Source organism: Eptesicus fuscus, chromosome 11 (genome assembly GCF_027574615.1).
Source record: "Eptesicus fuscus isolate TK198812 chromosome 11, DD_ASM_mEF_20220401, whole genome shotgun sequence".
Classification (NCBI taxonomy): Eukaryota; Metazoa; Chordata; class Mammalia; order Chiroptera; family Vespertilionidae; genus Eptesicus; species Eptesicus fuscus.
Window position 1 is genome coordinate 17138319 of NC_072483.1, and position 16923 is coordinate 17155241.

General features: G+C 43.8%; 1 protein-coding gene across 1 annotated transcript in view; it reads left to right on the plus strand.

The window, feature by feature from the left end:
- Positions 1 to 585: 585 nt before the first annotated feature.
- The window catches only part of ACMSD (aminocarboxymuconate semialdehyde decarboxylase), a 49556-nt gene continuing 33218 nt past the window's right edge, over positions 586 to 16923 (plus strand). The window contains exons 1-3 of the mRNA XM_008143466.3: positions 586 to 642; positions 7946 to 7990; positions 12852 to 12948. Coding sequence (XP_008141688.1) covers positions 586 to 642; positions 7946 to 7990; positions 12852 to 12948 — 199 coding nt within the window. The remainder of the gene's footprint in view (positions 643 to 7945; positions 7991 to 12851; positions 12949 to 16923) is intronic.

The window sequence follows — 16923 nt, forward strand, 5'->3', positions numbered from 1 at the left end:
TAGAATTTTTTATTATGAGTCAATATTTTGTTGACCTTAATCTGAGGGAATCAGTTGGAATTATTTTCTCCAGAAAGTATTTGCATTTTATTTTTCTGGGTATTGATGGGGAGGGAGTACTTGAGCATTACCAATCTGGTACCTTAACTAAAAATTTCAGTAGGTCTTTGACCAGTACTTCTCAAAGAAATTCCCAAAGAAAACTATTTCTTCTTTTCTTTTAACCAGGTGCTACTTGATTTTTTTTGTACTGTGTATATATTGATAAAATTGAAATATTTAAAAACAAAGATTAGTCCATTTTGGACCTGCTGTATTCATAGGTTTAGTACAGTCCTTCTTAAAAATAATTTTGTGCTACACAGCCTGGCTACCAAAGAATTGTTGACCAACAGCTAAGTTGACAAACAGAACTTTGAACTTTAATAAGGCAGCTCCAGTGAACCCAGGCTTGGCTGAGCAGGCCTGCTGGCCAGTGCCTAAAGGTAGCTGTGAAGGGGCAAAGTAAATCAATTAACTCCGTGGTGTTCATCTCTTGATATCAAAACTTCTTTCTTTACACGCTTCTCCTCTGATCCTGTGGAGATGAAAATTGACATCCATAATCATATTCTACCAAAAGAATGGCCAGATCTAAAAAAGGTAATGGTGATTAATTTGCTGAATTATTTTTGGAACTTCTCCAGGGTTTCTCAATGTCTCTATTACAAACCTAGCTTTTCTTTGAGGAATTAGATGCTAAGTTTCTCTGCTTTACGAATGCTTTAAAATTATTTGGTTGCTCTGATTTCTTAGTTTTAAAAAAAATAACTTTTATATTAATTTTGAAAGAACATTGATCAAAGATGTAAGTCTTTCTCAAAATTCCTTTCTCCCCTTAAATGAAGCATTCTTTAAAATGTCTGGACAATTTCAGTCAGGCAGTTTCACTTCCATTTGAATAACATATTCAGCTGCTGGGAAGGGAAGATACATGCCAACTACAGAATTGAAAGTTATAGTTTCAAGTAAGAGACTATTAAAAAATGGAATGTGACAGGCTTCCAGGATTTCTACATCATATCTCCTCTCCAAAATGTTTAAAATAAGGCTTAGAAGCACCAAGAGATAACTTACAGATTTTTTTTTGTAGTCTATTTTAGGGTGCTGCCTGAAACCTTTCCTTTTTGATGTTCTTTAAGCTGTAAATCCTTGTTATGAACAAGAGAGAAGGAACATCAAAAACCCCAGAGAAAATGACATGAGGCCTTCGCATAATGAGTGTCTCTAAAGACTCTGCTCTGTGCTTCTCCAAAGATGGATATTTCCTCTTGGCATTAAGAACTTTTGAATGAATAACTATAACTGAATAAAATGACTAGGAAGGTGGGAGACATGAAAGATATCTAAAATTGGCTTGAGTTTTCTTCAGGCTAATTATCAGGTTTTATCGAATCTTAAGAGTTCTCTAGAACTTTCACACCATTGATAATGTTTCACCTTTTTATCCCAAGTGAAGAAAAATGGATTAACCTAAGCTCTGATTAAATAGTGGCACATTGTGCAAGTAGCAGAGATAATTTTCTTCTCATACTTGTCTCCTGGAAGGATGTTAACCTTAAATGTTTCTTTGTTCATTGGTATTTTAGGTAAGATGGATGGTAGACATTGTGGATTGAAAAATACAAATGATGCTGAATCATCTTTGAAAGGCTGTCCTGTTACAGCCAATGCTAAAAGCTAACCCCATCAAACTCACCCCTCCAAAAGGAGTCTGAGTGCCTACATGGGAACTTGCTGTTCTCAATGCTGTTTTCCTCGCCATCCTATCTAATAAAACAGTAATATGCAAATTGGCCATCACTCTAACACACAAGATGGCTGCCCCCATGTGGTCAAAGATCCTGCCCCCATGTGGACACAAGATGGCCACCACAAGATGGCCAGCAGGGGAGAGCAGTTGGGGGCGATCAAGCCTGCAGGGAAGGCAGTTAGGGGTGACCAGGCCAGCAGAGGAGGGAAGTTGGGGGTGACTGGGCCTGCAGGGAAGGGCAGTTGGGGGGGACCCAGGCCTGCAGGGGAGAGTAGTTAGGGGTGACCAGGCCTGCAGGGGAGGGCAGTTAGGGGCAAACAGGCTGGCAGGGGAGCAGTTAGGCATCAATCAGGCTGGCAGGGGAGCAGTTAGGCATCAATCAGGCTGGCAGGGGAGTGGTTAGGGGGTGATCAGGCTGGCAGGCAGAAGCAGTTAGGGGCAATCAGGAAGGCAGGCAGGCGAGCAGTTGGGAGCCAGCAGTCCTGGATTGTGAGAGGGATGTCCGACTGCAGTCGAGCATCCCTCGAGGGGTCCAAGATTGGAAAGGGTGCAGGCTGGGCTGAGGGACACACACCCCCGTATACAAATTTCGTGCAATGGGCCTCTAGTAATAATCATAATACTCTTATACTTCCAGGGAGCAATATGTAATTTGATCCACATAAAATCTTGCTAACTGCAAAATTTATAGGATTTATATTATTAACCCTGCTGAATTGATAAAGTCCTGGAGACTCAGAAATAAGCCTAGACTCCTATGTGGGATCAGGCGGCCTCTCCCCAGCACTACCACCACTCGCAGCTGAGAGAGCTGGCCCAGGAGAATGGCACTGCTATAAGGGATGTCCCCGCTTCCTTTTGCCGCCCCCACCCCAAGTGCCTCCCTTGACACCAGCTCGCTCCCAAACACACCCCAAATCCACTTAGGGTTCATCATGGGGTATTGGAACCTGGCTTCCAATCTGCAGGTCAAGCAATCAGATCTATTAAATAGTAGAGTTTTGTATTTAAGTGCAGGCAAGCCTATGAAAAAACAACTAGCAGAAAACGGTTCTGTGTTTTCAAATTGGGAGGAGTGAGATAAACAAAAATACGTGAAGTGGTGCTGGGACCCATCTCCCTCCCTCCGCATTTTCAGTCTATGTGATCAGAGTGAGTACTGAAGTAACAGTAGTTAAGAGCAGATCTTCTTTGGTGTTCATATAGTTCAATAGTTCCAGCAGATATTCCTTTGCCTTCCAATTGTTTCTTAGGGGGCAAAATATTTCAAAGCATCAATCTTTGGGAGCTTTGGAGGCAATCAAGATACACATCATGATGATGATGATAATGATGATGATGATGATCAAACTTTGCAATTTTTTAAAACTGTCCAATCAAAGAATGAAAAGGATAAACCAGTACTAGTTTTATGTTAGAAGATGAAGCCTGTTTGGAAGAACTAACATCTCTTTTCAAACCTGACCTTTTAAAAAATTAAATATTAATAGACACACCTCAAAAACCTTGCTCTCCTTATGCAACAAAGAAACAGAAAAGCAGAATCAACATTCCGGCTTGATGATTAACTAATCATTACAAAAGACTAGGATTTGAGAAAGTTTTTCATTTTCACTTGCTAATACGTCAGAGTTACAATTAAGATCTGTGAGGCAAAAAGAGAGCAGATTCAGAGGGCACTTGATTAAATTGTTTCTAATGAATCAGTACCCACACTGTCACAAATAGGAGCATGGTGGCTAAGAAACCACGGTGGAAGTGGTTTCAGGTTATCCACATGAGATTATTCCTCAAGACAATGATGATAATAAGCTTTCGGCTTTTTCCTTCAGCAAAACTCTACTGACCACCAATGATGTGTCCAATAGTAGGGCTTGCAAAGGTTCTTCTAATTTTAAATAGCATTGAAAAATTCTGGCCTTTAGTAAAAAAAAAAAACACAAAAAAATATATATGTACATCTTCTTTCATTAGCAATAACTTAATTACACTTGATCACTGTAAGATTTTAGGAGACAAAATCCCAGACATAATTCAACTTCTCAACAACCTCTGTGAAGAAATACATATTTGGTTTCATCACCCAGAGGTTCATTATTTACTGTATGAAAGTGTGAGGTGCCCAAGACATTAAAAATGTCACTCAGTTCCTCAACCTGATTCAGATGTCCCCAATTCAGAAGCACATCTTTTATATAGAGAAATGAATGCCCTTGAATTTTTAAATTTGTTTTGTATTTGTCATGCCCATCAATTCCTATGGGACATTGGTCCTTGTCAGCCAAATATCTTCAGACTGTAAATGCCTCCTGGCAAGTGCTTGGACCAAAATTACCACCAAGGTCATAAATTTCCAACCCCAGGCTTGTTTCAACCTAGGACGAGAGCTGGGGGGCTAAATGGATCCCAAACTTGGAGCAGAATTACGTTGACCCAAATAAGTTAGGTATTTGCAAGGGGCCTAGAAGAAGCACAAAGTATTCAAATTTTGTGCTTTGCAAGAAAGGGGAGGGAGGAACACAGTGTCAAAGGGCTCCTTCCTTCATAGTGCTGCTTAGTGTCTGACCCTAGGGTGTGCCTTATTTTACCACCCAAGGATAGAATAGACTGTCACCACTGTGCCACCCCCACTGCCATCACTGCTTGCTACCAGTACCACTACCATCACTGGTACCACCACTGCCACCAGACTCATTACCACTACCCACTCACAACCTCCACCATTGCCACTACCACCACTATTATCCCCACCAAAACCTCCATCGCCATCACCACTGATGTCACCACCATATCCACCATCGCCATCACCACTGTTAGCACCCACGAGAGCCTTTCTATAAACCAGGTCTGGTGTCAGTAGTTTTCTAAAATTATCTCATTAATCCCCACAAAACCCTAAGTCACAGCTGAGGTTATGTGTTAACCTCACTTACTCATGACTTCGAGATGTTAAGTTACTCCAACAAAGTCAAGTATCTTCTAAGTGGTTTGTTGTGTGTGACAAGAGCCCTCTGTTCTGCCCCCCTCTGCCTCTCTGCCCTTCCCCAGATGGTATACTTTGTAACCTGCTAATTTATGTATGAGTTAAAGTTCCAAAGGGAATTCAGAAAAAGGAAGAAAGAGAATGAGGAAGGAATGAAAGACAAAGAGGGAGGGAGGGAAAGAAGAAAAATAAAAACTTTTTTTCTACATTAAAGTAAGATTTCAATGGCAAATTTCCAATTTGAGAGTTCATTCTGAAGTATAACTGAAGGAAGCCATATTCCAGCCCCCCCTCCAGCATACTTTATCTCTGGGCAGCTTTATCCAGGGGCAGAGAGGGGGGAAGCACAAGGGTATTGAATGCATGAAAGGAGGAGAGTGTGGGGACACAGGTAATAGAGAAACTGGGTACAGGGAGGAGGAACATGGGCCCCTGGTCCACAATTTCCCTTGCGTGTCCAACCCACTGAGCCAGGTCCTCTGATGTCCCTTGGGGAGAAGCAGGTAAATCCAGAGCTAAGTTGATTATTTGTTTTTTGTTTTTTGGGGGGGGGGAGTTCTTTTGTTTTTGTAATCCTCACCCGAAGATATTTTTCCATTGTTTTATTTTTAAAGAGAGAGTTTTTTTAAAAGGAGGAAGAAAGAGAGGGAGAATGGGAGAGAGAAACAGTGACGTGAGAAAGACACATCAAATGCTGACCACTGGAAATTCCTCGATTGGTTGCCTTGAGCATGCACCCCCACCGGGACCAGGGATCGAACCTGCAACCCAGGTACATGCCCTTGACTGGGAATTGAACCCGAAACCCTTCAGTCCTCAGGCTGATACACTAACCACTAAGCAATGCCAGCCAGGGCTAAGATGATTACTAGGAGCTGTAACTCAAGAACAAAACTTACATGCAGGTAGAATACAGGTGGTATAAAATTGACCAAAATCTTAAGTCTTTTGGAGCCGACCAAAGTCACAGACACACAGTCACACAAACACTCCTGTGCTGCAAGCCCAGACCTCCCCTCTCAGTCTGGAGGGGCGAGCAGAACTAGGACGAGGGATCTGCCAAGACCTGACTTCCTCAAGTCAAACTCGCTGTCATGACATAAGAACCAACCACTGTTAGCTGGTCTCATCCATCTAAAGCACGGGAGAAGTTGTACTGACCTTCAGCTTCCTTAACTCATCTATCCATCAGTGATGCCTGGAGCTGTTGAGGAGCTCTTCACATCACTGTCTCTGGCTGCCATACCCTCCCCTCTTACATCACAATTTGAGAGCCACTGCTTTGGAGCATGGAAATGTTGACCACTGGAAGTTCCTCTCCAATCTGACCCCAAACGCCCTTTTCAATCTCCATTCCCTGGCATCACCTGACCCAAGTTGTGGGTCAGAACCCTCCTCCAGGCTCCCAGAGAATTTGTGCATCACTCAATCACAGCACATCTCACATGTGTTTATGGCTTTTCAAGTACTTGCCCAATCCAGCCCCACCCTCTCAAGACTGTGCTCCACACAGGCTAGAACTGCTCTTCACTTTTTATTTTCTCTGCCCTAGTAAGGCCAGTCATGGGTGGGATTCCATGAGGGTTTGTGAAATGAATGAATGAAGAGTGAATGAATGAATGAATGAATGAACAATGAGATTTTAAAACCTATAGTTACATGAGTCATATATGTTCTTAGGCAGAGGCTTACAAAATTTTTTAGTCATAACTGTCAAGGAGAAATATATTTTATATTGTGACTCGGCACAAACATCCACATATATATATAATGGAAACAAGAGTTTCATGAAATGAAAAATTACACATGGGAGGCATTCTGATCAACCCATTCCACTCCACTTCACTCTATTCCACTCCACCCCACTCTACTCCATTCCATTCCATTGCATCCCAATCCTCTCCATTCCACTCCTCTCCACTCCATTCCACTCCATCCCACTCCACTCCATTCCATTCCATTCACTCCATTCCACTCCACTCTATTCCATTCCATTCTACTCAACTCCACTCCACTCCACTCCATTCCATTCCATTCCACTACACTACACTACACTCCATTCCCTTCCACTCCATTCCACTCCACTCCACTCCACTCCATTCCATTCCACTCCACTCCACTCCATTCCCCTCCACTCCACTCCATTCCCCTCCTCTCCACTCCATTTCACTCCACTCCATTCCACTCTACTGCACTCCATTCCACTCCACTCCATTCCACTCCTCTCCACTCCATTTCACTCCACTCCATTCCATTCCATTCCACTCCACTCCACTCCACTCCACTCCATTCCACTCCATTCCATTCCATTCTACTCCACTCCATTCCACTCCACTCCACTCCATTCCTCTACTATCTAGGCTTAGGTTTTTCAAGAACCAGACCCCGAGATAAAGATTCAAATGCAAGTTTACTTTGGAGGTGACCTTAGAAAACACCAGTAGAGTGAGGAAGAAAGACAGGGAAAGCAAGGCATCCAAAGAAAGTGTAGAATGTATACCTCACACCAGCCAGACCTTTGATCTAGTGTATTCAGTGTATTCACAGACAAGCATCCTCAGTCATTGGTTGAGGACTGCTGAGGGGAGGTGGACACTAGTTTACTAGTACTAGAAGGGCCTGACCAAAGTTGGCTTCTGTGGCAAAAGGGCAGGTGTGAACAGAAGTGTTAAGGGGAGGGAATATGGGTGGAACGCCAACACCATCTGCTCCATATACTGCTTGGTATTTTTAGAACATCTGGGTTATTCACTGTTCACTAAATTGATTTCATGGATCACAACACACTGTTTAAAGAGCAGTGTTCCAATATGGCATTTCCTAAAGAGTGGTTCTTATTGTCCATGTTCTCCTGATGAAATAGTTTAGTTGATACAGAAACAAATATTTTTAACATAAATCCTCACTTTAAAATTGCAACCTGCATGAGGATAAAAAGTAAAACTAGCACTTCTATGATATAGAATCTTATTCCTGAATAAATGCATTTAAGGAAAGAAAGTAAATGGATTTTAATATAAATATTGAATAAGTGGTGCGTGGATATGAGGGGAAGATGGGAAGGTGGTACTTGAAAGGATGGAGCTCAGGATTCTTTGCCTCAGAAATGCCCTTTATTGCAGTCCTGTCCGCTTTGCTCTTTCAGTCTAACTGTGCCTCTCCCCCTGCAGAGATTCGGCTATGGAGGCTGGGTGCAGCTCCAACACCACAGCAAGGTGAGTTTCTCCCAAAGTGAGCCCGCCTCGGACCCAGGGACCCTGAGCCTGAGACCTCCGGGGGCTCTCCAGCCTTCTGCCCTCCTGTGGACTTCGCAGTAGGCAAGGGAGCAGCACTGAGGTTTCTCTAAATTATTGGAAAAATGTGGGTCACTGCAAAGAGCAGCATTCAGGAAGATAAATTGGAATTTGAGAAGCCATTAAGAAACCTCTCTTTTTTTGGCCCTAGAACCAATTTTAGCATTTATTGCTCTGCCTTAAGGAATAGATGCTGGAGGACATAGATTTGGGCACTAACCTGGCCCCCTCCACAGGTCATTATAGTAGGTTAAGGCCAACCAAATAAAGGGAACAGTTTAGGTTTGAGCACAAGCTAGAGAAGTTAAGCATTGGAGACCCGGGAGAAGCCACTGTTTGGCAAGGAGGACTGAGAAGGAGCTCAGGGTCTAGGGCTACAGAGAGGTCAGTCCTGACTTCATTTTCAGAGGCAGCACGTGGAGCTGGGAGGGAACATGCCTGAGTGTCCAGCTGGAACACACGCGTGCCTAAAGCAGACCTGGGAGACTCGCGGTCTGGGAAGAAACGGTTGCCCTGTGCAGGGGGAACACATGCAGTGTGATAAGGTTGGGCGGACTGCTTTTCACCAAGTGCCGGAGGACATAGATTTGGACACTCTTCTCTGGAGAAGACCTCCTGGAGTGACGCCCAGCCTGAGGCTTGAAGCAGGAACAAAGGAAACAGATTTCCAGGAAGAGGAGACAGGGAACACCGGCATGGAAATATTAAACTTATCTAAGCCCACAGCTCAAGCACTTGCTATGGCTGGGACCAGCATTTCTCCAAATGCGATCCCCAGACCAGCAAGTGCAGCTTCACTTGAGAAGATGGAAGAAATTCAAATCCTTGGGCCTCAACTCAGACCTACCAAATCAGGAACTCTGAGGAACCAGCCAGCGGTGTGTTTTGACAAGCCTCCAAGTGATTCGGACGCTTACTCGTTTGAAAACCACTGCCCATATTCATCCACTCACTGGTTTTTATCAACATCTCAGGCTAGGCCTGGGAAATAGACTGGTGAACAAGACAGGCCTGTTCCCTGCCCTCGTGGTGATAAGCTTCTAGGGGGAGACAAACCTGATCACTGTGGAGAATGGAATGACAAATGGTGCTGTAAGAGGGAGGTTACTTAGGGCTGGCTGCACAGGCAGCTAGTGAAGTCTTGGAGGAAAGGAAGGAAAACGTGGACTAGCGTCCCTGGCTCAGGGAACAGCAGTTACAAAGGCTATCGCAGGAGGAAGAGCTGTGCTCAAGAAAGAGAAAGGAGGGCATTGTGGCTGAGATGTGATGAAACGGGGAGGCGGTAGGAAATGAGGCTAGTGAGGCAGGCAGGGGCCAGATCATAGAGGGGCATGTGGCACATGCTAAGGAGTCTGGATTTTATTTTCAACACAGTGCCAAGTCTTTGGAGGGTGTTAATGGCTTAAAAAGACCACTTCAGCGGCAGAGAATGGATCAAGGCAAGCAAGGGTTTTAGGAGCTAAGTGGTGGGAAGAAGCTGAAGAGGTGGGCAGAAGCCTCATCAGATGGAGCCTTGGAGAATGGGTTTAGGCCTTTGAACTTGATCCTGAAGGCAGTGGGGAACCATTACAGAGTTCTCAGCACCAGAATCTGTGGGGCATCCACTAAGTGCTGATTTAGGCACTGAGCCGCACTTCTGTGCTGAGCCGTGCCAGTACTGAGCCTGGAGCAGTGATCTAAACTGGCCTCGGGTCTCCGGAGGAGGAAAACAAGCTGAGCAGAGCTGATTACAAGGCTGCGAGGAAGCCCCAAATGCAAGGACAGGCCGCTGTGATTTTTATTTTACTCCATATCCCAGGCTGCATTCCGTAACCTTGATAATGGATTTGAATGGCCTTCGTTTCATTTTGTTTTCATGTCAAGAGATTGCATAAATTTAACAGCAGATCTCAAAAAAAAAAAAAAAAACCCAAACCCAAGAAGGAAAATATTTCCGGTCACATCCAGTCCTACATATTTCCAGCAAACTTGGATACAATGGAAGTGTAATAAAACAAAACAGTGACTCTCTCCTTCCTTCTCCCTCAAAACAAACAAAGTAAAACAAAACAAAACCAATCTGTATTTTTTATCATTACAGTGGTCAGGGATTACAGTCACTGGAAAACAACATGTGAATGTATACAAATATTCAAATTAGACTAACAGCAATGAGAAAATCTAGTTTATTTTCTTAATGAATTTCAATGCTTTTGGAAGGAATGGTGGGGTGCTTGTGTGCCATGGTAAAGCCTTGTTCAGGATTGAAAAAATACCACCTGTCTTTTGGTTGAATATTTAGGAAAGTACAGGTAGCAAGACAGTTTGTATGGCCTCCTCTCTGGAGCTGCACGGGGTCCTGATGGCAAGAACCTGGGAGCATTTCAAAGGATGGACATAGGGCCTCTTTCAAAACCGTGGGTCAGCAGCATCTACAGATTCCCACTGAGTGTTTTCCAGGCCCTTGGGACTACACACACACACACACACACACACACACACCACCACCACCACCATTTCCATCACACCGAGCATTAAACACACACTATTCTGTGTCATTCTAATCATTGGGTTCCTGATCTGAATGTTTTCCCCCTCACTGGGAAGCCAAGAAGAAACCCAAATGGATAAAGTTATTTATTCAATGATGATAATTTTGAGCTAACTGAACAAAAGATACAATAAAAAGCAAGGGACTCGGGGAAAGTGGAAAGCCCACGGCAAAGGGCAGTTTCCATAAAGATAAAGAATCAAAGACCAGTGATCATCGACTCCAGAGTTTGGAAATAAGGGTTGCAACCTAATAGTGAATCATAATAACAAGTCAGGGGGTTAGGTAGGACAGCTTTAAAAATGAAATAGATTACAAAAGAAAACAGCAGGATGCACTGTTCATAGTAAGAGTAAATGCTGTTTCATGGAACTTTTGTCCCAGTTTGTATCTGTTTAAATAGATTTATATGGGTCTACTGGGTCACAATGGAAAATATATTTCTGCATGTGAGGTCACAGCCAAAACGAATTGAAAGCCATTATTCTAGTCCAATGTTGCCGTTTCTGTTTTCATTTTGAAGGTTAACTTTTCATTACATAAAGTATCATTTCAATAAGTTCTCCGCCACCAGTACCCCTGTCAACAGACAGCGCGTGGCCACTGCCAGAATCATTGGCAGCATAGTTCACTGTTCTGCCTTTTTGCATCACTTGCTCTTGATTAAAAACCAAGCATTGATTGGCCAAGCTCAGGGCAAGGAGAGCAAGCGTTTGGGCTTATGAACTTCCTTAGAGGAAGGCTGGGCTCTGCCTCCGCTAAGACTCTTATAGGAGATTCCCCAACCCAGGAAAGGTGCTCAGATGCTGGCAGGGTCAGCAAAAGATGAGGACTGAAGCAAGTCAACCCTGATGTCAGAGACTGGGTTCTGCTTGGACACAGACACCTGTCATGGTTACACAAGGCACTTGCTCACTGACTTCTCCTCTCCAGTCCATGAGAAATGAAAACATGGATCTTAGGGATTCCTCATGCAAGCCAGATGTGAAGGGGCTGCCACACCTGCAGCGGAAAAGTGGTTGGCTTTCGCCAAGCAGAAGTCGGGGAAGGTTTTGTCCATGGGATAGACGGATCGAGAAGGAAGCTGTGGCAAGACCTGTGTGCAACTCGCAATCAAAACAAGGGGGAGAGCGGGAGGGCAGGGACTCCATCAAGCAGAGCTCAAGGCCTTTGATCACCACATGCCCACTCGGCCATCACGCAGGGCCCCCGGGCAATGTTGAGCCCTAAAGCACTGCCAGAGGTGGTGTGCCCTCACAGCAGGGGAACAGCAGGAGACAGCCTAGTCCCTCGTTGGCCACATGTCATTAATAACTAATACTTAGAATAACCAACACTTAACATGTGCCAGATACTTATGTGCTTTATATGGATTCTCCCATTTTATGCTCACAAGATCCCTTTAAGGTAAGTTATATTATTTTTTAAGGTAAGTTATATTATTTTTTAAGGTAAGTCATATTTTTATCCCTACCTTAAAGATGAGCAAACGGAGGCTCAGAGAGGTTGTTTAACTTGCTCAAGACCACACAGTAAGTAGTAAAATGGGGATTTGAACCTGAGCAGTCTGATTTCAGGGACCTGGGTCAGAACTTTTCCCTTTTCTTTAGGGATCACAATCTGGAGGCTGAATTTAGAAGCCACTGCCATGCTTCTGTACAGCCATTTACCTTGGCGCCCGGCCCTGAGGAATAAGAGATAGTGTACACAGGCGGCACGATGCCTGGCGGAGGTCAGCAGCTCGGCCCCTTAGGTCAGTCACTTCATCACCCACCCCCTCCTGCAGGTGTTGACATCAGTGGGCCCTGCTCTGCCGGACAAATCACTTCTTCTGACTAACCCTCTGTGGCTTCTCTATAAAACCAGAGGGCTGGGCTGGACTACACAGTCTATCTCCGAGGTCCTTTTCAATTCTAAAAGTTGTGTTTTATCTTGAGTTTTCCAGACACTGAGCCTTCCTCTCGTAGGGCTCGTAGTCAGTGGTTCAGGTAGACAAGGTGACCAGCCATCCTCAGTCATGAAGCCCCAAAAGGCCATGACCATGGCCTTGTTTCTCTCTGTGCCCAATTGCTGATGCCTATGAGCACACTCCTTTAACTCCAGGCCAATGTGAAGGCAGGAGGATGAAAAGCTGAGTTCTGCTGAATGAACAGATTTCTACTATTAGGGGAGAACCGTGTTCCAAAGCATAGAAGAAAGGCTTCATCTAAGTAAACTTAGGTTAACGTCACCGATGTGCCTCTTCTGCCCTAGGGAGAGGCGAAGATGCTGAAGGACGGGAAGGTTTTCAGGGTGGTCCAAGAGAACTGCTGGGATCCAGACGTCCGCATTCGAGAAATGGACCAAACAGGTACTTACTCTGAGAAATGTTACCAGTGATCACATCTGATAGAAAAGCCACGTCTCTCCCTGAAGTCTGTTGACCACTTTACAGGATTTATGTGATGGTAACTTCCGATCGCCTTTTCTCCACGGGGGCCTGATGGGGGAGGGGTGAGCCTTCTACTATAATTGTTTTAGTGTGGATTAAAAAAATTTTTAATTAAGTATCCCTGTTTAAAGTAGAATGCTATATCATAAAAAAAACATAAATGTGGCATTTTACTATTTTAAAGCTTTTTGAGTTCAAATGTATAGTATGTATTTATTATTAAAGTTGATTAAAAGAATAGAAATTAGAATTCACAGAGTAAGGATGCCAGTTTCCTGCTTAGTCAGATTCAGGATCCAATTTCTTCCCACACTTTGTCTTGGTACACAGGACACACAAAGTCCCCAGTGACACATAAGGGGTGGAAATGAGAGCAGTTAGAAAGCAAGTTAATGGAGTAATCTCAGAATCGTCTATAATGAAGTTAATTCCGAAACTTGAAAGAGGAGAATTGGGACATTCTTATTTCAAAGCTGAATCACTAACAATTTCTGAGAACTGCTTTGCATTCCTTATCTTATATTTATAAAGCAAACAAGTCCCACAATTTAAAAGAATTTAAAAGACCATTTAAAATATGGTATGGCCGAAACCGCTTTGGCTCAGTGGATAGAGCGTCGGTCTCGGACTGAAAGGTCCCAGGTTCGACTCCAGTCAAGGGCATGTACATTGGTTGCGGGCACATCCCCGTGGGGGGTGTGCAGGAGGCAGCTGCTCTCATCGATGTTTCTAGCTCTCTATCCCTCTCTCTTTCTCTCTGTGGAAAATCAATAAAATATATTTTAAAAATAAATAAAAATAAAATATGGTATGATGGCTACACTGTGCTTTCACTTATTACTGTGCCACCCAAGTACACACGCTCCAGAAGATGGGCTGAGCCTGTGGGCACGCGTGGGCCATGCCAGGGGGAACTGCCCTCAGCACTGCCAGGTGGTCTAGATGTAAACCAGGAAACAAACACTTCATACCCACAAATGAAAGAGCAGCTCAGAACTACCACCTTCTTAATCAAAGATAAATGTAAAAGAAGTTAAAATATGTACACAGAGATGGCAGAAGACATTTTATTCCAAAGTCTACACAAAATGAGTTAACCTGTCAGCCCCAAATGAGGAGGTGGTCTATGGAATGTTAGAATTTGGTCCAGGATACTTTGGGTCAGGAATTGCTTTATAGTTTTTATAAATAATTAGAAGTATATTTAAATGGCATTCAACTTGAACTTTGCAGAAAGCCTGAAGACTACTGCAGACCATTCCACAGAACACAGCGTACATGCCCCTGGTCTAGAAGTATGTGGTGGGAGGGGAGCTAGAGAAAGAGCATGCTGCTCAGATCTACAGCACAGAGCAAGGCTTTGCTCCAAATGTAACCCTGAGCAAGGATCCTCACCCCTTCAAGGAGAAAACTAGAGGAAATGAGACTCGGATGACTGGTGTTCACTTAGATAAAGGGTTTTGGTGTGTGTTTCATTCAATGGCTGTCTTTGAGAGCACAGCCATGGCTATTCCTTGCTGAGCATTTACTTTGTACCAGGCACTTTTCTCAGCACCTAACATGTATCAACTCATTTAATCCCTATAACAACCCTAGGGGGTATCATTTATTATTATGCCCATTTTACAGATGAAGAAACTAAGGAACAGAGATTAAACAACTAGCCCAAGATCACACAGTTTGTAGGAGTCAGAAACAGGATTTGAACCCGGGCAGTCTGCCCCCAAGGGCTTAACAACTACATCCTACCACCTCTGTGGAGATAAGAAAATAAATGACAAAGGCCCAACACCGAATATTCCAGCAATCCATGCCATCTTCACAGGGAGCGAAATGTAACTGGCAGCCCCTGGGTCACTTCATCACAAGATCCAACACAGAACAAAGGCCAAAATAATAACAATGAGATGATGCACATAGAAGCATTTCCTAAGTCCTCAACTAGGTTGGGTTCCTAATGAAGCTGGTTCTGGAACAGACCCAGGAAGGTCAGAATTGGTGAGGGATCCAGGCCTGGTGACGGCTGGGGTGGGAGCTCAACGCCTCTAAGTGGCAGGCATTGTTGTATCTATTGTTACCTAAGGGGGCAAGTGAGTAAATGGATTTGCTCAAGATCACACAGCTAGTAACAAGCAGAGCCAAGATTGTGCTTAAGGCTGTCTTTTCATTCCACCACAAAAGCTTTTCCCAAATCTCCCTCAGGGTAAGGATCACCTGGGGTGCTGGTTAAAATTTTTTTTTCAGGCCAAAACTGGTTTGGCTCAGTGGATAGAGCATGGGCCTGCGGACTGAAAGGTCCCAGGTTCGATTCCGGTCAAGGGCATGTACCTTGGTTGCGGGCACATCCCCAGTAGGGGTTGTTCAAGAGGCAGCTGATCGATGTTTCTAACTCTCTATCCCTCTCTCTTCCTCTCTGTAAAAAAATCAATAAAATATATATTTTTTAAAAAACTGTTTTTCAGGCCCCATCCACTAAATCAGAATTTCCAAAGGAGGGCCTAGGAATTTGTTTTTAAAATGTTCTGCCCCAACCCCAAATGTAATCAACAAGTAAGTTGTATAAAGGTTGTGCTATGTCGTATTGCTAACCCTCTCCTTTAAAAAAAATATAAATTCTAACTGTATTAGACTTGTTTTCCCCCTTTAGTTCTGAGAGGCCAAAGAATATGTATCAAAATCAACCAATACACAAATGATACAATTACTATGTCAATATGAAATATTGTGACAAGTAATGGTCACTGGGATATAGGGAAGGAGAAAGGCTAGACAGGAGCCTCATGGTACCACTTTCAAAACATGTGACCTTAGATCTAATCTATAAAATAGAGAAATGAAATCGAGTAATGTAAGTGAAAGTATTTGTGTAAAATGTAAAAGATTTTACAATTGAAAGGTACTCATCTGTTTGATACTAATCAATGAATCTAAATAATATCTTGTGACAATGATTAACAATACTCTCTTATCAAGCCTGCAGTCTTTCGTTTATTGGGTATGTTCAGGCACCACTCAGGTTGCTGATGCTATGGCACGGAGAGACAGGCTCAAGTGGTGTTTGTATTCAAGTAGGGGAAGGCACAGAATCTATAATAATAAAAGAGTAATATGCTAATTAGACCGAATGTCCTTCCTTCTGGGCAAAGCCACGGCGGGTGGGGGAGAGGCATAGGGTGGCAACCTCAGCAGGCAGGAGCCTAGGCAGAGGCCCACAGCTGCTGCAGGGACAGGGGCCGAGTCCCTTGCACGAATTTCGTGCATCGAGCCTCTAGTAAATACATAAATACAGACCTAACAGACTGTAATAAGTATTAGAGAAGGAAAGGAATAGAACAATGGGATAGATCATGGCTGGAGTAGCAGGGAGACCACGCTGAGGAGGTGACATGTGAACTGAGACCTTCGGGTAAAAAAAAGCTTATCTTGTAATGAGCCAAAAGAAAAGCATTCAGGCAGGAGGAACAGCAATACAAAGGTCCTGAGGCAGAAAACAGTTAGAAGAACAGGCAAGAAATCAAGGAAGATTATGTAGCCCCAAGAGAGACCGTATGGAGCCTTGTAGACCATGCTCAGGTCTGGATTTTACCCTAGTATGATGGAAAGTTTTGAGCAAGGGAATGACTTAATCTAAGTTTTAGCACCTTACTCTCATTTCTGAGTGGAGAACAAACTATAGGAGGACAAGAATGGTGGTAGGGGAGGCTTCCGCAGTGGTCCACGTAGGAGATGCTGGTAGCCTGGTTAGTAGGCAGGGGATGGGGATCCTGGGTGGATGAAAGGAATTAAGTAGAGCTAACAGTTCTTGCTGGTGAGTTGGATGTGAGCATGAGGAAAAGAGAGCCGCCCTCCATTTGGCAGCCTCTCCTGACACCCGAGCTCCCAGAGCTTGAAGAT